At 38.6% G+C, this 21,752-nt stretch overlaps 1 protein-coding gene across 1 annotated transcript in view; it reads left to right on the forward strand.

The window, feature by feature from the left end:
* The window catches only part of LOC122806296 (lectin-like), a 220,089-nt gene extending 198,614 nt beyond the window's left edge, over window positions 1-21,475 (forward strand). Inside the window, exon 6 of the mRNA XM_044076601.1 lies at window positions 21,110-21,475. Coding sequence (XP_043932536.1) covers window positions 21,110-21,180 — 71 coding nt within the window. The 3' untranslated portion in view covers window positions 21,181-21,475. The remainder of the gene's footprint in view (window positions 1-21,109) is intronic.
* The last annotated feature ends 277 nt before the right edge of the window (window positions 21,476-21,752 follow it).

Genomic DNA, 21,752 nt, shown 5'->3' on the forward strand with positions numbered 1-21,752 from the left:
AGAGTAGCCTAGCCATATGCTACCCTGGTCTTTGACACACATGTAATGTGATTTCACATGCTCCTGTCAACCAGATACACAGAGGTGACTCCCAGGGCATATTACCTATCTCCAAAACAATCATCAGGGGTATGTATGACATCTGCTAATGAGGGGCCTTGTTTGTTCATGCTGGGTGGTTTAGTCCAGAGTATGGCATATTTGTGGATAGGAACCTGTACCTCCAGCATGTGCTGTTTAGTGAGGTGACAAGGATTAGGGCCCTAGGTCATGTAGCCCGGAGGGATTGTGAGGAGTTGTCATGCTGGTTGGCCGACTACTATGGGTGTGACATACCTCTGTATGTCCGGCAGTGGTAACCTCTGGGTGGGCGGTATGCAATGCACTCTAACTGTGGTTTGTGAGTCAGTCTGCATAGGGCATGTGTTTGAGGGCAGTATTACTCTTTGTTAGGTATGTCTGTGGCCTTTCCACTTGCTGTAGTTGTCATGTGAGGTACATACCACATGGGGCATTTTGATGAGTAGAGGGGAACACCGACATATATTTCCCTAGATGACACACCTTTTGTGATGACATGTACCACGTAGACAGATTACATTACTACTGTGGCACTGTGATTATCAAAGGGGAGCCTACTGTCTACCTGTGTCCTGTGTACCCTTCTGACACCATCAGTGTTAGGCAGGCTACCACCTCTGTGGCAGTTACTGCGTAAGGTGTTTTAGAATGGGGTATGGCACTGCAGTATCAACACTGGTGTTCAGTCCATGCCTTGGACAACAGGCACCTGTTGCAGTACATATGACCCCATGTCCCTCACTCTCTCTCATATATATATATATATATATATATATATATATATATATATATATATACACATACATACATATATACATATCTATCCATATCTGTCCATATCTATCCATATCTATCCATATCTATACATATCCATACATATCCATACCCATACATATCTATATATATATATATATATATATATATATATATATATATATATATATATATATCCATATATATCCATATATATCTATATTTATCCATATATATCCATATATATCTAAATATATCCATATATATATATATATATATATATATATACACACACACATGTATCTATACACATACATGCAAACATCCATTGCTGTACATATAGCTGCACATATAGGCACATATACTGCCCACCTTTCATGGTGGGGATGTCAGTTATGCAACAGTTGTGAGACATACGGTTATGTAATACTATTGCACAATGTTGTGCAGAATGCATTCTGCTGTCCTCAGGCCGTATAGCTCTTGCAGGCCTCACTGCCTGTAGCTCAGTCCCACAGCATTTAACACCACATGACAACCTACATACATATGTGCACATAGCAGCCTTCAACAACATACTTATGTCCAGCCTTCACTAACAGTTGCAGTATGTCCCTTGCCCTATGCAAATGTGCATGTACATATAGATACGGACTGCTGCCACATATGGATGATTCACAGTATGTAGAGTACCCATCAGATGCATCTTTCGGATGTCAGCAAATACATATCTGTTACATACCTTACCTTTGTATTCCTCACCTCCGTCTGTTGTAGGTGTTGTTTTTTTATTTATTTTTTTGGTTTTGTTTCCTCTGTGTGTTGCTGTTTGTTTTCAGTGTCTGTCTCCTTCTGCCTGTTTGTGTCTGTCTGTCTCTGTCTGTCTCTCTCACTCGTGCTCTCTCTCTCTCTCTCCCAGTTGTTGCAATGATATTATTGCATGTGTGGACAGCAGATACAGGCTACTTTTCTAGGTATCTGCACATGTGCACGTGATGGCCTCTGCCCTTTAGTAATTGCATGCAGCCAAGCTTGGCTTAGCTTATCATATCTTAGCAATGCTAAGCTAAGCGCACACATGCGTACACTGGTGCAAACCCGCTTACTACTCTTTACAAGTGCTCACTCCCGCTAACCCCTGCACTCATTTCTTTGACAGAAAAGTAAATGGGGAGATAGGAATGTGGTGATAAAGGGTGCACAAAAAGGGGAAGACAGTAGGGAAACCAGCTCGGGATGCACAGGACGGATGTGGAGAGGGTCCATAGCTGCCCCTTTCTTTACCAGCAACAGCTGTGCATATGCAATACATTAGGAGGGATATTTGAAACCTTCCACCCCTGAGAGAGGGGTGAGGACAACTAAGTATGTTGTACTACCAATTATGAATATCAGGCACATGCACTGTTTGTGAACTGCTACACTGTCATTAGTACATTACTCTCTTCTGAACAGTTTGTGGTTTGTTTGTGTTGACATTAGCACAGTCTGCTCAGGACAACTGGACATATTTCACTACAGTGTATGCCTACCTACACCCTTGGTTGTGCCTGACTACACGGGTATATAGTACCTTTGGGTAGGGGTGCAGAAGTGCAGAGTGCATTATTTATTATCGTGTGATGTTTATCCTACTGAACATGCAGAGTTGCTGTGTACCTGTAAGTCTATAAAGGCTAGTAGTCTGTCTGAATAGCTCCCACCTGTGGACATATCCAGATGGTAGACAGAGGTCAGCCTAGTATTCTTTGACTGTGCACCACAGCAGTCTTTTCAGCACCTGAACAATGGCATTGTCACAGGTGGTTGCTAGCAGTACATGGCTACATCCTTTGATATTTCTGTGTTGTACTTCTACATAAGGGCATGCTTGTGGGATTCATTCTACAGCTATTTGCAGAATGTGTAACAGCAGACAAGCTGATATGCCTGTGTGTTTCTGACTCTTCCAAGCCTCAGATACTCTCAGGTATATATTTGAACAGCCTCAGGGAAAGGTGCATATAACTGGGATACACCTGTGATATATTTCAGACATTTCGCAGTTCAGACTTTGGGGGATTCAGAGCATATGTATTACTACACCTTTTCTGACGTGCAAGCAGTGTCTACTCTCACTTATTGACATTTGTCATTAAGTGAGATTCCCCATCTTTCTGCCTACTGTTAGTACATTTCACAGGGAGTCAGAGGGGCACAGCTAACATTTGTTTACAAATCAGGGTCATCACTGTAGATCAGTCACTGTTGGGAGGTCTGGACTGTGACCTATGCAAATATGCCAGTGTTTATCCTGCTCTGATACTGTGTGGGGTTTGTAAGGTGCTACTGTAACATTATTCCCTACTAGCATGGCTGATTCTCTTTTCACAGTCATGTCATGCAATTCCACAACACCTGCTGGTTAAGGCCCACAGAACAAGATTTGTGTTATGCCATTCCCATTTTCCCTTTACATTCACTCATGGTAATGCATGATATATTGCTTTCAGCACTAAGTTATTGTATATCTGCTGTGGGGTAGTGATACTTCATGCAGATGGGTGAGTCCAAGGTCCCAGGTTTGAGACTGACAAGGTTTTTTATTTTGCTGCTGAGCAGTACAAGGGCCTTGTCATACAGAGTGACTAAGGCACTTTTAAGCAGTTGTAAGCGGGTTTACGTGGGATTGCACGACGCTTAGCAATGCTTAGCTACGCACACACAAGCTCACACTCGCGCACCCCCGCTAACTACTGCTTAAATGTGCTTACTCCCCGCTAACCCCCACGCTAATTTCTTTTAAAGAAAAGAAAATGGGGAGATAGGAAAGTGGTTAAAAAGGGGGCACAAAGAGGGAAGGACAGTAGAGAAACCAGCTCGGGATGTGCAGGATGGGTGTAGGGAAGGTCCATAGCTTCCCATTTCTTTACCAGCAACAGCTGTGCATATGTTTGAAATTTGGTTTGAAATTTGAAACCTTCCATCCCTGAGAGAGGGGTGAGGACAACAAAATATGTTGTACTGCCAATTAGAATTATCAGTTTACATGTCCAGCGGACATGTGTGTGAATTGGGCAGCTATGTATGGGGCGTAATATTTTTGTGGGAACAGATTGCACTTTTTTTTATTTTTTTTCAGGTGAGAGTGGAATGTGAGGTAGAGGAAGTAGGTATATTTGGGGAGGTAGGTTGGGGAGGTAAACAGACAAGACAAAGAAGACGCATACAGGGGTGGAGTTTGACACATGGGGTGGGTGAACACATTTGACGGGGAAGGATGTTTGGAAATTGCAAGCCCATGAGCTCACAGACAGTAACAGTGGAACTGAGATCCCCACCCTTGGGCAGTCACCACTGCACCTTCACAGCCCAGAGGGTGGTTGTGCTGAGGGCTGTGTAGGACAGGCAGGCTCACCCAAGAGACGCGCCACTCTCTCCTTGAGCTGGCGTAGGGGATCAACAACTGAACGCTGGATCTCCCTACGCACCACAGCCCGGACCCTAGCAAGGGTGACAGGTGGCCCTCCTCTGCCTACACTTGCACGGGAGGACGAGCCCCATCCCTTGCAGTGCTTCCACCCGAAGGTGGCACAGGACCAACAGAGGAGGGGAGCCTGGGCTGGGCACCAGAGCCGCTGGTGCCATGTGCACTCGCCAACTGAGGAGGGACAGGTGGATCCGCTGGGACCGGCCTTCCCATACATTCTGTGATTAGGTGTGTTTAATTACAACATAAACAACAGCATTCCAGATTAGTTGTAACAGCATGCAGTAATATTCCCATTAACCCAACACACCAAGGTTCCAACAGTTGAACAGCAAGCATAACACATGCATATATTGAATGACAGTGGATATTCCAACAGCATGCAGTGATGTTTGGTAGCAACAGGCCACCATGAACGTGATGTCTGAACAGGGCACATGCATCAACATCAATGCAAATATTTATAAAACAATAGGACATATGTCCCAACAAATATTTAAGATTACACATACCCATTGAGGTGTGGAATTGCATGGTTTATGCACATACGGTAGGGTGTAGAAAAAAACTTGGTTAACATTTTATAAAGACCTTTTAGTCTACACTACATTCCCAGTGACTGCAAGTGTATATCCCCTACCTGTATTATTACACTTGCCACCATACATTAGGTTGTGTCATGGGTTTGGCTAGTTCAATATATGCCTGACCTATATCTGACATACTAACTGTCCAGGATGCAGATGTTACTGCTACATATTTCTTGTTTGCATTTATATTTCTTTATCTACATATCTGGGATGTTTTCACATGACATTTTCACTTTGATTTGTACAGAACCCTGCATTTCTTGACACACACTCACATTTCTGGTGAATAATTACATGCTACATGTGTGCCAGGTTTACTTATTCATGCCAGCCAGTAACTGACTATTGTGGACTGTATATATGTTTCACAGCTACTAGCACTTCCATCACCCACTTTATATGGGACTGCATAACTCTGGGTTGCCAGCACATTTTCACATAGTACTGTTTGTATAATGCAAGGGTACAACAACATTTCAGACTCTGTGACACAGACACACTCTGGGTTTTAGACCTTTATTAATGACATTGCACACTTTTCCACAGGCTCACTCCTTTATTTGTTTTAACGGTGTTTATGGCAGACATGTTCAAGACATATTATACCTTTATTAATAGGTTAGAACAATCTTTTTTCAGGCTCACTCACTTATGTTATATGACAGTGCCTGCAGAGATATTATTCCAGACATATGTCACCTTTCTTAATGGGTTATTACACTCTTTTTCTGCCTCTCTGATGTTTTTATCTGACAGTACATGTAGTGGACTTATTCAGGCAATTCTAAGGCTGTTTTATTGGACTACAACACTTTCTTTCATGCTCTCTCCCATATTTTATATAACAATACATGCAGAATAATCACTAACCTGCCTGGTGGAGCAGCCTTAGCAGCCTATCAGCATAGGCTTGCTGATTCGTAGCATGGTCACCTGCAGCTGTAAAGTAAATGAAGGGATATTGAGACATACCTATCCATTATACATACTCCATTATCACTTCTTACATACTGCATTCCATGGCTACATACTCAGTTGTGGGGCATTCTGCATGCCACGGGCCTCCTGTATCCACTGGTTCAGTTGGTCCTGCTTTCGTCTCTTCAGGTCTGCATGGTGGTGACGGACCTGCTCACCAGTCTGAGGAACGCCTGTGGCACTGGTGAGGTCACGAGCTAACCGGTTCCAAGCCTCTGCCTTGTACTCCATCCTTTGGAACTGGCCCTACAGGAGTCTTGACTCGTGATGGTGGACAAGGAGTCAAACCATGTATTTGGACTACTCGATGCCCCAACGTTGCGCTAGGAAGTGTGAACCCTCTCCTGCACCTGCCATTCTGACTGCAAATGTGAGCTACAATCAGTTATGGCAAGTATTCCCACCTATGGGGCTTAAATATGCCACATTTCCCACACTTTTTTGTGAAACACATTGCGCTAGGTAAAGTGCTTTTAAACTTTGGGCAACTCTGTTGCTCTGGGTAAAGCACTATTAAACTATGGGCAACTCTGTTTAGCTGGGTGAAGCACTATTAAACTATGGGCAACTCTGTTTAGCTGGGTAAAGCGCTATTAAACTATGGGCACCTCTGTTTAGCTGGGTAAAGCACTATTAAACTATGGGCACCTGTGTTTAGCTGTGTAAAGTGTTGCTTAACAGCAGGCTATTATATATCTGGGTCCTTTAAAAATATATATTTTGTTCACTGATACATTGGCCATGTCACTGCTTTTAATAAAATTTTAATCATATATGTCTGGTATTATTTCAAATACTGATTTAAAACATAAATAAGAAGGGGAGTGATGGGACTCAAACCATGAATGCCTTCTCTTTGTGCATACACTCTACCATTACGCTATTGCAATTTGGTGTGATTTGGATAAACATTCTTTCTTATGCTCTTCCATGTCAGAATTGTTAACTCTAGCTAAGCAATGGGCACACACGTGCAAATATGGGCAGCTATATCGTGGATTTAAAAATATATATATAATTATTTACTTTATATAAGTGTGATGGGGGTTTACAGTGTCAGGGAGTGTGGTGTTGGGTGCAAGTACATTTGAGCGAACTCGCTCTTGTGTGTTGACATTATGCTTTTTAAAACCTTGCAGGGGCGTGCACATTTAGACTGCTTAGCAGTCGGACACTCCCCCTGCTTTCCTACTCAGTCCGTGTAAGAGTTACAGTTGAGTCAGCGTGCCCTCATGAATATTCATGGCACACTGATGTCAAACCGTTCAACTGCAGCCCCCGAGTAAGACTTATTAAGTCTTACACAGACGAGTAGTGAATCCGGGGGGGGCACTAATTTATCCTGGGTCAGTGAGACATAAATTTAGGGGGGAGTTCAGTCACCTGAATGGGTGGACTTTATTTCTTTTTCTGATCTTTAGTGAGAAAATTATTTCAACTAGATGGTGCTATTTTTATAAAGGCTTTTTCACATACTGCTAAGATATGTTGGAATTCTGTATAGTTGGGCACCTTCTAGAATTCATGGAGAAAAATGGCATTTTTATCAGAGATTGTTTTCAGTGGGAGGGCAATGCTTTTCATTAAATAATTTGTAAGCAAGAGTGTTTAACAGGAAAGTTGTTTGTTTGTAAGCTGGCATTGCTTTGAGGGGAGCATAGAGACATAATAGGTAGCCTATATTCTAGTTTTTGAAAATGTATTTTGAGAGCTATGGCTTGCCTTGCTTCTTTGGTTAGAAGATGAAATGGCTTGCCTTGATTTTTGATTAAAATATGAGATCTAAGTGATACTTTTAGTTGTGCTAGAAAATTTTCTGCTTGGGATTCTGTATGTGCTTGAAAGGAAAGTTTTTGGTCTAGTGTTATTTTTATTCAGTTGTGATTGGGAAAGGTGTGAAATGGGGGGGGGGCTCTTTAATTATTAGTACTTGGGCTAATGGAATTATTTAGCTGTCCCCAGAAGCATGACTTTGGCTTTGTTTTGGGTTGATCATTAATTTGTTAATAACTAACCAGTTTCACAATGAGCTGAGGTCACTTTGGAGAATTTTCTTTAGACTGCAGGAGGGTTTGTGTGCTTTAGTTATTACTGTATCATCTGAACATAAGATGCAGTTTATTTGTGGTAGTGACCAAGTAATAGTAAAATAAAATGTCCTAGCAGTGATCCTTACAGAACAGCTTTGGAGAAGGTGTTACTTGCTAATATGTGAATTGCTGGTTATAATATGAAATGTTCCATTGTAGACGTAGTTGCTGATCCATTCCAAGACCTTGTTAGGCAAAACACCGTTTGATGACTTTTATATTAGTATAGAGATGTATATGGCTTCAAGAGCATATTTCAGATTTATGAGGATAACTCTTGTCAGTAAGCCTTTATCAATAGTTGTTTATTTATTTATTAATTTTCATTTGCTGACCAGGGAAATCCAGCTGAGTATGGAATCCCTTTTCAATGGAGGCCTGAGGAGAAAAGTTCCATTGGTTAAATGTAATACAATGTACAATGTAAATTAACACAGGTAAAGTAAACATCAGTAGCATCTTTGACAGTGTAGCTGTAGAAAATAATACACAGTAGCATAATGAACTGGTTCAAATTACATCAAAACATATTGAATACAAGAATAGATTCACGGTGATACACTCACACTAGTATAGTACAATAATAAAGGTACACTTACAATGTCATATTGAAACTGAGTATTTTCTACACAAGCATCTGTAGTGGAACAGCTATAAACATAGATATACATGAGTACACCTATAAATACCTGTACTAAAGTTGGAGTTTGACAAGATATACAGGTTGCATTAGGGTAGTTTATGGGGTCGCACAGTAAGTAGTAAGTTATAGGGATAACAATGTAAGTTGTGAAAAACAGTGTCACGAAGTGTTAGTCGAAGATAAGAGAATAGAGCAGCACTTAAAAGAGCCGTAAAACTATATACATTTTATTTACAGGTGAGTCTTCACTGTTTATTACTAAAGCCCAAGTTTTTTTTGGGGGGTGGTAAGAGAGATGTGTCGAAGAGAGTTTAACTGAGAGGGTTGTTTGTGTTAGAATTAGCCTGGTGAGGAGCAGGAACATATTTGTAAATATTTGATTTGTTGTGGTGAAAATAGCTGTCATTGGACAAGCCGTGTTATTTTGTTATTTGTTAGGATGTCATACTTTTAAATGTATTCAAGCATTACATCAGAGTTGATCTTCTTCTAATAGCTCTGCAAGTGGGCAGATGTTTGCAGGTGTCCAGTAATTACTGGCTGCTCAAGAAGGGTGGACTGGTCATAGTGCATGTATAAATATGTAGGTATGTCTTTTACTTGCTCGAGATTCAACTTTTCAAGGCTCATTAGTCTCAAGCTTATAAGTTCTAGTTATAATCATGGTAATTTTATGATTTATTATTTTAATGTATAAAGGGTTTTGTAGATGTTTACATAGAGGGCTATTTGGTGTTGGTGCTTGTGTACTGTTAAAATGAGTTTTATTGATAATGGTGGAAAGATATTTACTTTTGTGTAATTTAGATAGTGTATGTTTAGTTTATTATCTTGATGGATTTTGATAACTTTTATTGGTAGAAATCTTTTTATAATTTGTCAATTTTTTTGCACCTTAAGTATATTATTTCACTTTTTTTTTTTTTTTTTTACTTTGGTCCTTCTCTGATCATCAGGCTTAACAATTCCTGACCTCCCTAATGGCCTATTTGTTCCCATTGGATGACAGCCTTATGGCCCATTTGTTCAAAGGGGGTGAGAGGTAAGCATTCAAAGAGGGGTGGTGCACCCTGAGAAGGACTGAGAGTTTTCTCCTAAGCCCCATCTCCCTGCATGTGCTTATTATTGAATAAGGAGCTGGCATACAACGGGCATTTGTAATGCATGTCATGCCTCCACATGACTTAATCAACTGGCCCTGCACCCCATGAAGACAAGCACCTCCATGTGATCATCAAGTTCTACCAGGGATTCTACCATAGATCACATGACCACAAATACATGCTCCTCCCTCCACTTAAGAAAGGTGAGCAGACTTAAGTGTCTCTTCCTCCCTGCCAGCTAAAACAGACATCTCAATCACTAGTCAAACTTGGGTTGCCTGTATCATAATCAGGGCTGTATTCTTTTATGCTAATAAAGTTGATTGCTTTTGTAATATTAGTATTGATTCTAGCTTTGGCTTTTGGGTGTTGTAGGTTGAATCATTAATTGAATTATCTGTTTTTTTTTCCAATTTTTTTCTTGCAATGCATTGCGTTTTTGTACACCTTAAATTTTTGGGTGATATTAGCTGTGAAATGTTGTTTCCCTGTAATCTTCTTTTGAAATGATATAATCTGTCTTGGCTAGGGGTGAATACATTGTAAAATGCTGAGAAGGATGATGTTGGGTCTGCACAGTTACAGAATTGTGTTCAGTTTATAAGCTGGAGTTCAGTTGTAAGCAGAGATTGAGTTGATTCAAACACATATCAGGTTAGGACAGTAACTAAAAAGTGTTATTTATTTTCATTGACTATCTAGAAGGAATAGGATAGCAGTAATTTATAGCACTTGGTAACATTTTCTGGTGTGTTTACTTTATCTTGTACATTTTTGTCCTAAAATCTAAAATTTAGGATTTTTCTGCTGAAGGTTTTAATCTAGTACCATTGATAACTGTCTGTATTAGGATGGCTGTGTTTAGGATTATGTCAAATAGGTTTCTTTGTTCTCCTTTCTAATCTGTTTCTATCTCCAAGAATGACTAGTTTTGAGGATTTGCAGATTTACTATTTTGTTTAAGGTGTTTTGTATAATGTTTGATGAGGAATGTGGCAGCATATAAATAGTCATTATAAATAGTTTGGCATAGTTACCTAGCTAAATTTGTAGTAATAGCCAGTTTGGGGTCAGTATAAATGATTCTTTTGGTTTTTGTTCTAAGATTTGGTGAAGGATTGGTATGCTTTTTAATGAGCATTATTAGTACATCTCTTTGCCTAAAACTGGGTTTGTTGTCACTGAACATGGTGTAGGTTTGGTTTATGTGGTGATAGATAGGAATTGTCTTTTAGCCAGGATTCATTTGCCAGTATTATTTTTGGGTTGTGCTGAATTGCTGAAAGTTCAGATTGTGACCATTTATTACTAATGCTAGCAGCATTTTGGTAGTCTGTGGAGAGATGTTTGTATTCTGTGTTCAATAATTTTATATGTGTTTAAGATTGTAGCTGCTGGTTTAGTATTCTTGGGGATGACTATGTATTTGTTTCTATGAATGCAGTTTATGGGCACTGCAGTGGTACAGAGGTTAACATTGTTGCCTCACAGCAAGAGGTTCTCCAGTTCACTTCTTGGCTGGGGTGCCCTCTCTACAGAGTTTGCATGTCCTTCCTGCATTCACATGGGTTTCCTCCCACATTCCAAAGACATGCATCTGGAGCATTTCTCCCTGGGCCTCCACTGAAAATAGGCTTTGTCCTAGTCAGACCTTCCCAGTCAACAAATGATAAATAAAAATGTAATTTGTCCAAATGTTAATGTGTACATTTTGAACCTATGGGATATCATTTGTTTTTGACTAGTATAAGTGCGGTATAATTTGCAGCAGTTTGGTATGTATACTGCAGTGATTTTCTAGTTACAAATCTGGATGCTGAGGATGTTGGTGAGAAAGGGTAAACTGGGCACTGACTGATAAGCAACAGAAGTCAATCACCTCACACCTACACAAATATAATGATAAATAAAAGTTCTCAGCACAGTAGGTATGTTAACGTTGTATTACTATGATTACCAAAAGAAGCTTTTCTGTAATCCTTAGGTAAGATTAAATATTAAATACACTGGAATATTAAATTACAGAATCATTGTAAAAGAAAATGGCTGATTGTGTTCACTCAAAAAAAACAAAAAACAAAGTTGCTGAGTTTTGGCTAATATGTCACTAAAGAATACTGCTGCTCTGTTATGTTTTACATGAATGGCATTTCTCATTGTTTTTTAAATTATATATCTTTACTCTTTACCTTAGTTAAATTGATGAGGCTACAAACTATGCCAACAATGTTGTATCTGCATACTCCTTACAGTGGTAGGGAATCATTTTATTGAGTATTGATAGGGTAGCTCACCAGCTGTGCTTCTGAGACAGGTGGGGGCATGGCATATCAGGACAGGCAGGTGGGAGCATGGTATATCAGGACAGGCAGGTGGGAGCATGGTATATCAGGACAGTCAGGTGGAGGGCATGGCATATCAAGACAGGCAAGTGGGGGCATGGCATATCAGGACAGGCAGGTGGGAGTATGGCATATCAGGACAGATAGGTGGAAGCATGGTATATCAGGACAGGCAGGTGGGAGCATGGTATATCAGGACAGGCAGGTGGGGGCATGATATATCAGGACAGGCAGGTGGGATCATGGTATAACAGGACAGGCAGGTGGGTGCATGGTATATCTGGACAGGCAGGTGGGAACATGGTATATCATAACAGGCAGGTGGGAGCATGGTATATCAGGACAGGCTGGTGGGGGCATGGCAATATCATGACAGGCAGGTGGGAGCATGGTATATCAGGACAGACAGGTGGGAGCATGGTATATCAGGACAGGCATGTTGGAGCATAGTATATCAGGGCAGGCAGGTGGGGGCATGGCATATCAGTATAGCAGGTGGGAGCATGGCATATAAGGACAGACAGCCACTTATAACAACAGATATTTTAGAAGAGAAATGCAGGACAGTGTAGAAGGCTCTAGATGCCTTCCAGTCTCTCTCTCTCTCTCTCTCTCTTTCTCTCTTTTTTTTGTTGCTGGAAAGCTGTCCGAGGATATTTGTCACCTAGCAGACTGTTTTACAGAGCTGAATATCCCAGTGACGCTGCCACTGACTCAGTACACATTTCAGTTTTGTTTTTACTGGAAACTGTCATTTAGGAAATTTGTTTGTGAATATATTATGTACAGAGTTGTGCATCATGGTGTGCATGCCAGAGTGCAGCTACTTCATCCTGTGTTCACCAGGAATGCCAAGTTGGCAAGGTCTGAATGCTTTTGTAGAGTGATGGGCTGACAATTGAAAAATGTAAAATACCTGTGGGAAACTGGAAACTTAGTGACTTGCTGTAGCTCATAGCTATGATATTTCACTGTTGAAATGACCCACTTCTTTATTCATGTGGGTGGCCAGTACATCTGAAGACATGCCTGGTACTGTGTAATATTTATTAACTATCAGAATGACTATGTGAAGTGAGTCAGAGCAATGTTTGCCCCAAGTAGAAACTGTCTTGAAATTCACCACACACTTGTAAAGTGCTTTGAGTAAGCTACCTTTTTCAGTAATGCAAATACTTTATTACCAAATTTTAATTTTCATATGCTATGCAATCTACATGCATGATGCTCTAGTTATTTCAAAACTAATTGCTGATACATCCATTTTATAGGTATATGTTTTATACAATACTTATAAACAAGCCTCATGTCAGACAATCAGCACTTACATTCAACATTTATCAAGTAGTCATTTTTAATCATGTAAATCCAAATATTGCATTCATTGTTTTAACAAATCCCAATCCCAAATTTGATTTAACATTGCTCCATAAATGAATACAGTTAAATATACAAATAATCTATTTACAATAAAATTTGAGATCAGGGATTAACTAGTGACCGCATCGTTTTAAAACTAGGCCACTGACTTCTTACCTTGTATTACAGTCTACTTTATTAAAAATAGAGGTGTAGCTATTTATTCTGGCACCTGGTACCACCCCCTGATTTGGCACCCTCATCAAATTTCAGTTGAAGAACAAAGAAAAAGGCTCCCTCCAAGCTTGAAGAAAAATATATATGGGATCGATACTGATTCCCGAAGGAACTTTTCATCGAAGCACAAACAGCAGGGCATACTTCCACGAAAGTGCTTTTTACCAAAAAAGCACTTTCGCGGAAGTGTGCCTACAGCTAGAGGTAGCCATGGGGAAATGACTGTTGTGGAGATCATACTACAGTGCAGATAAGGGAATATTCCCTTTTCCTCACTGTAGTTTGATCTTGGAGTGAGAATATTAAAGTAGGGGGGGGTGTGGGGGGCACAGGGGGCTTGCCCCCCCTGCATAAAAGTAGATTTATTTATTTATTTATTTTTAACGCACTTTAACAAAAACACTTTTTCGGTGAAAGCGCTTTTGTTAAAGTGTGTTCGGTGACTTTGGATTTGGACTATTGAACTTTCGTTCAATAATCCTAGATCCATATATATATATATATATTTATATATATATATATATATATATATATATATATATATATATATATATATATATATATATATATATATATATATATATATATATATATATATATACATATATATATATATATGTACATACATACATATGTATTCAAATCTAGAGATTGCTTAACCCCACAAATAAGGAAACACTGCAACATTGCGCACTGAAGCAATTTGTTTTAGATTCAACAATATGAGGCTCAGAAAAATATGAGACTCAGAGAAAATTTAATTCAAAAAAGAATACATCTTATCTTTTGCAGACCAGTCCAAAAATGTTATGTGTTAAAGATCTGCTTGATTATAAAAGATTCCTATATCTGGCTTACATTAAATTAAAAGGTGGTGAAAATATGCAGCTGTGATCATGTTAATGTTTTAATGCTTGTAATTGCTTAAAAAGTACACAAATACGTATTGACATTAATAGCAGCATTTCATTTTTATAGGAAAGCCAGAAGGTGTGCAAGCTATATCAAAAGCCTCCCAACTTTTGCAAAATTCCACACAATCTTATACTAATATGAAGTGCAGTTCCACTCCTTGCTAGCTACCTAGGTTTAATGCATGCCAAGGAAGGAAAAACTTTTAATTCAAATTTAGAGCAATATTGCAATATCTATACTTCATTATGAACTACAGTAAATACATTCTACACAGAGAAAATAAATAATTATGTTAGAACTGCAAGTAATGTAACACTTATTGGTTTTATTTTAGGCAGCAGTGACTTATTTCATAAGTCAGTCTCTTCTATAGAAAATGTCATCACAGACCAAACATGTGACTTTCACCATCTACAATGACCTAACCCTGGTGTTCAGCACCTCATGTACAGCATAATGGATCATATCACAATATCTTCCTCAGGTCACAGTGCTACTTCAGAAACTAGTCAATGTCAAAGCCAAAGAAAACTTTATTGTCATTCAGAACTACACTATATTGCTATAACATAAGAACTAAGCACCATATGGAATGGTCAGCATGCATATTGCACAGTGTAATTTATATTGCACTTCATAGAATCCTATGGTAAGGTGAGGTGTGAGTGAGCCAACATTAAATATGCACATCAGTTAGTTATTGTACATTAAAAAGCTTAATACTTACAGTCCAATAAAGCCTGGATATGTAAGGATCTGTACAGTCAGATAACTAGCAAAACTATGTGGCAGGAGGGGAAGTATGCATTGACAGTCTCCTGGCTCATTTTTCACAAGAGTTCAGTCATCTGATGGAGAGAAGAAATAAACTGTTGTTGAGTCTAGAAGTCCTACAGTGCATACTTCTGTATCTCCTACCCAATGAGAGGCAGGAAAACATACCATTTGCATGATGTGAAGGGTCTTATACAACTAGAGAAGTTTCTGTCTCACTTAACTGATGGTCTCAATTTACTGTTCTGCTGAACCTCCCTAAATCCTGGTACAGAACCAGTTTTTAAGTTGCAGGCATTTGGGTGTAACAAAATATTAAAACAACCTACAGCAATATCCCAAAACTAAATAAAACATGAATAGTGCACATTGGGTAATACTGCTGAAATCTCCTTCAACTCAAAGACTTTTTGAAATAATTGTTAATGCCTGATTAGGCAATTTTGAGCAATTAAGAAGTTAACTGCATTTTGGTAAAATTGCTGTCTGTAAAGTGGAGTTAATTTCCAATGAATGATTTGTAAATTTGCACTCTGGTTTAGAAGAAATTCGAGTGGTCAAACACCACCCCATTCCCAATGTGCATGTAGCAGAAATTGTTTTTCTCCCTGATGGTGAATAGTAGTACATGTGGGTGAACCTATCCAGGTAAAGATGGTGTTATCAACACAATTAGATTTTCTGAGAAGGGTGTTGAAACAAACAAAAAAAAAGTTTACTGTGAGGCAGCTTGTGTTAGTTACAATAGTTTGGAGAGCAGTCTCTCTATGACAGGGTGAAGGGGTCTTAAAAAAGAAAATCATTTTCACAGATTATGTTCAATGAATGCAGTTTCAGGAAGAGGAGGTCAGTCAACTGTCTTATATCCATGGTGGCATGGTATTACTATTGGACATATTATTTTTCTGTCTTTATGTATATTCCTTTAGTGAGGAGACAAAACAACTGACGGTCATAGCCCTGTGTGATATGTGCTATAGTGCTTTGATTCATAACTTTGATGAAGGAATAAATCTATGAAATAGCTACTGACTTACTTGAGAAAAGCAATATAATCCACATCTTATTTCATCCCCACTGCTTTTGTGAAGCAATTTAATTAAACACTTATTATATAGGTGTGATCCTCTGTGATAACAGAATGAATTGCTCAGATGATACTACAAAACTTAGCCATGCCTGTAGTAAAAGGATAACACATTTATAAAATTACTGTGTTTTTCTGTGATGCCCCAATCTAATGCTCAAACACCTTAGCCATGGCTTGGAAAGGTGTCTGAGCACTATTACAGAGGCTGACAGGCTTCTAATACATGGCTTAAGTCCTGAAAATAAGAATAGTTGTTAACTAACTGTTTGAGCTTATCAGGACACAGATGTGCAGACTATCTATCATATGTAAGCCTATGGTAATAACTGCGCTGGGTTTCGCTTATTATAAATTCGGCTGTATACATCTGTTGTGTTTTAATTCATGAATTAAACTAACACTGTAATATGAATTTGTGGCTGCAGAACCAGTACAATATCTTTTTGCTTACAAAGAAACAGTTTGCTGTAGATCTGAAAAGTGGCAGCAGTCAGTTACTGCATAATGTGAAGAAATGGCTATATTGTTAGTTTTAAATGCAATATTTGAACGTTTTCAGTCTTATAAGTTTCTATGTAACTAACAAAATATGGAATAATAACTTAATCTATTTTCAGAAATGGGAGCCAGTCGATCTGTCAACAGCCATGACTGCCAATAGACTGAAAATGTTACTAAAATGCTTTTTGGTGACAGTGGAGTTTTTCCTTTTATCCACTGTCTTGCGATTTCAGGTTGGGTAAATATATGTTTGGGGGCGTGGAGTGCTTCCTTATGTAGGGGTACACGGTGGCTTGTCCCTCTGCAACAGAAATTATCTTCAAGGTTCGCCACAGTGTTTCAGCAATACTTTTTCAGTTTCTCAGCAGTGGAAGGAATGTCTGTCAATGGATAAATATCATTCCTCAAAAACTTCCCCCTTAACCTTTGATATAGTAATGTTGATATTACTTCATGAACAAAGGTGTAAGAAATCTAATTGGGAGCAGAATGATTTAAAAACGTAGCAACAGCATTTCCTTTAGGGATAAACAATGCATTTTTTGACCCTGACCTCAGACTATCCATGGTGTTATTAGCAAAGATATTTGAAGAAATTACCATATTGTACATTCTGGGAGAAAGTGCTAAAAACTGGCAAAGTTACAAGATTGGGTTTGCTAAATAAAATAAGGAATCATTACTATGACAGTTTTTAACTGCATCACCTCAAACCTTCATCACTGCATGTTTTATAGTGCTGCCCACGAACACATGCACCAACTATGTTGTCATAAAACAAAAATATATTGTATCATTCATAGAATGCCACCCCATCTAAAGGAGTACAGGATTATGTGTAGAGAGGTATAGCTGGCAATCAGGAGGGATTCGAAAGGGGTACAGGATTGTGGGGGAAGAGGTATAGTTGGTAATCAGGAGGAATTCTAAAGGGGCACAGGATTTCATTTGGAGAGTTGTAGTAGGTAATCAGTAGGGGTTTTGTATTACTGATTTAAGTAATCACACCTGATTTTTAGCCAAAAGGTCAAGATGTGAAATTCCAGTTATAAAGAATTATTTCAAGAACTAGATGGTGATGCAGTGGACACAGATTTGTGTTACCAGGAGTACTTCCTTATAAACCTTATAAAGCCCTTATAAACAAGGGTGGGTAACTGTAATAACTACAAGGATATGGTTTTATTTTTTATTAAATTAGTACAATTACATTTCATAATTGCATTTTCTCTTTACGTAAGAGGCTGGATAACAGAAGAATGAGTGCCAACCAGTGTTACTAAGTGGATTGTTGTCACAGTAGCTGGGGGAGTACCATCAGCATTCTAGCAAATGGAACTGGGTGGATGTTGAGAACTGAGTGGGCAGGAATGTTCTTTTTTCACTATTTTTGTACTGAAAGGAAAACAAATAGATCATACTTGATCTGAAGATATAGAATGCTCTATACTGCAGTTATTACAACTGAGTCCTGGTTCAGTTGTTGATAGTGAAATGTAAGAAAAGCACAGGTCTTTGACAACATCTGATTAAGTGCCCTGCCCACACGGATATGCTGATTCCACATTCCTCAAAGTCAAGGTGGCCATTACAGCATTCTAAACAAGTACAAATCAAATTTTCAGAAGCCCTTTAAGTATGATTTTTTAAATAAAATATATGAACTTTCAGCTGAAGGCATAATCTGGATCTGCTTTGGTTCAGAGCAAAGCCTTTTGATTCCTTGTAGCACATTGTTCAATCTTTATATTTAGCAAATATAGTTATTAGATTTTTAAACTGACTTTAAGGTTTCCCTTTACTTGCTTCATATTGATTTGTTTTTTTTTCTTTTCTTTTCCTTCCTTTTCTTGATTCTTCTAGCTCAAGATATAATTTGCTTAGATCATTTTTGCTAATACTTGTATTTGGCATGAGTTTCTGTTTTTTTGAAATACGGACTCAATGACTGATGGCGATCATGTACACAAATGGAAAAATGATCGCTCTTTCTCCAATAAGGAATGAAGCTGCAGTGAGAATAAATAAGTAAGAGGGGTAAATGGGTGCAACCCCTCTACCAAAATGCTTATTTTATGTCGTGGCTAATTTGTGTGAATTCTTGTGTTTCTCATGTATATATATATATATATATATATATATATATATATATATGATTAGTTGATTTTTTTGCAGCTCATGTTACAAGTGTCATGCTGAATTGTATAGGTAATCATGTTTAGAACTTGTATCTTTCAGCCGGACATATGATTCATTCTCATAGTATGTTTTCTCGGCAGTTCGTAATTTACATAGTGTTGCTTCATTTCATTTGTACATTCCAGAGCCATGACCATAATTTGGCAGATATTTATTCAGTAACAGTAACACATAAATAACAGTTCAGGATACTATAAGACATTAAGGTTAACTGAAATTCCAGCCTACAGGAAGAATGAAGTTAAGTGAACAGACCTCTTTAGTTGCAGCGCTGTGAAAATGAACGAAACCCCTGTTAAATGAATTGTTGATAGTGGGTCATGACACTAGTGTAACAATAAGGATGTCTTAGGAGAACATGAAGGGCTGTGTCATAAAAATGCATGTATGACAAATGAAAAGTTAAAAGACAGGAACTGGACAGGGCTGTCTACATATGTCAAAAGCCATTTATGCTGTGCTGCGTAACTGACTGCTCGGAGAACCTGAGCAGCCTTGGAACTGGAATCTAAAATGGTGACTTGTAAAAACTTGTCAACAGACATAATAACATCACTTATGCAATAATGCAAAACATAATGAGAAGTACATGCAAATGCCAATGAAATAATTCAGTGGAGATGAGTATAATGCTAAACAAATATATGATGGAGAATGCATATTCAGTAGCATCTGTTCTTTAACATCTAAACCCCGTAATTTGTTTTAGTCGCTGTAATCTTAAAGAGTTAGTTGGAGCTATACTCCCCAGCTTCTCCTAAAAACGATGCCTTTACATAATAAGGCCTATTCTGCCAAAAATGCAGTCCATTAATCAATACCATTTGTTGCCATAGTGATGAGAGTGTGAGCACATGGGTGGTACCTGGCAAAGAACTGAAAACAATGCTTTTCTTTATCTTCATAATGGACACTGACAAGGAGATGAGAAGGCATGCAGTTTAGCATTTCTCACCAAAATCTGTAAGGGAACATTATGTTCGGGGAAAAAACTGTCAATGTGTAAAGGGCCTTGCAGAGTTTGTATCAAACATTGCAAATTATGTATCTGGGATAAGGAAACTCTATAAGTGGAAAATGCAGTGCCTCAGGGGTTAGGTGGGGACAAAAACTGTAGCTAGGGCGATCAGGCAGTAGAGATACGGAAAGGACAATCATCCCTAACAGCTGTGGGGTGGGGTGGGGGTACAGCCACTCAGCTGCTCTTACATTAATTGCCATGTGAAGTACTGCCTGCTTGCCTGCCTCCTGGTGGCTGCAGAGAGCTCACACAAGCTAGAAACAGATACAAAGCAAGAGAAATGATAGACATGAGTGAAGCAGTTATATCAAGAGGACCCAACTCATTACAGCTGAGTGACGTCTACAGGTGTTTCTGCAGTTACCTCCTACTGCTCCTCTAGGCGTCAAATATTGCCTGTTCATATTTGCATAATAATTCCAAAACCATGCTACACACAAGATATCAGAAAATTATATCTTGAAGCATACATGATGGCAAACACAACTGTATTGATATATGACCTCTGTCGATGGATATTTGTTAAAAATGTAAGGTGATAAATTAAATTTTTAAATGCTGAAGCCACGCTCACTAGGAGTTAAAGGTACTCCCTCAAAAGAGCTCTACTGGAGGGAATGACATGTGTTTTAAATGATTTCCACTGAACCAGAAAGAATAAGAAATAGTGTGTGCAAATAAATGTGTGGAATTGATTTCTGCAGAACATACTATCAATATACATGAAATGGACTATCATCAAGCTAATGTCACATACTTTCTTAGCTGCTCAGCCAGGTATAAGACCTTTCTACCTACCTGCACATTTCTGACACCAAAGTGTCATAACACACACCATGCTACTTGTCTTACAGTGTTTAGATGAATGTTGTTTTTCAGAATGTAAAATTTAACTTGCAGGAAGGAGGAAGTGTGCTATCATGGTTTAGATACACCTGTTAACACTTTTTATTCTAATTTTCAGATGTTGGCCGCTGGAATGACTGCAAATGCTATAACCGGAAACCATTTATTTGTGAATACCATCCAAATTAAATGAAATACTTCAACTAGAGCAAAATGTTGCTCAAATAATGGACTGCTTAAATGCTTGTGTCTGTTTCTCAACATGGTGGAGAAACTGCTATGGAATAAGTATATTGTGACAATGCTTATCAATTGCTTACATCCTTATGTCTGTTCCTCAAACTGATGGGAAAAACTTATGCTTTGGAATAAATATACTGTGGCAGTGGCTACTGTTAGCTATCATCTGAAGTCAAAGGATACTTATTAAACTCTTCCTTCAGAATTGTATGTGCTGTAGTAAAATAAATGGTTTAAATGAAAATATATTTCTTTCTGTTAATGATGGAGCGGAGAAAGTTAACTCCAAATTTTCAGTGACTCAGAGTCACATAATTGTAGAGAAGTCAATATGCAATATAGGAAGGCTCTGCATGAGACATTTGTGTAAATAATCTATGTCACTGGAAGGATACCCACTATGTGTCCATAAGCCCGGATTAACAAACATGCAGATTGGTTTTGTCAGCTCTTATTTGCCAGTAACATGCACGATAAATTCATCTTCTCTCTGGGAATAGAACACATAACTAGCTATAGGT

This window comes from Protopterus annectens, chromosome 1.part1, assembly GCF_019279795.1.
Source record: "Protopterus annectens isolate FY-2018-M chromosome 1.part1, PAN1.0, whole genome shotgun sequence".
Lineage (NCBI taxonomy): Eukaryota > Metazoa > Chordata > Ceratodontiformes > Protopteridae > Protopterus > Protopterus annectens.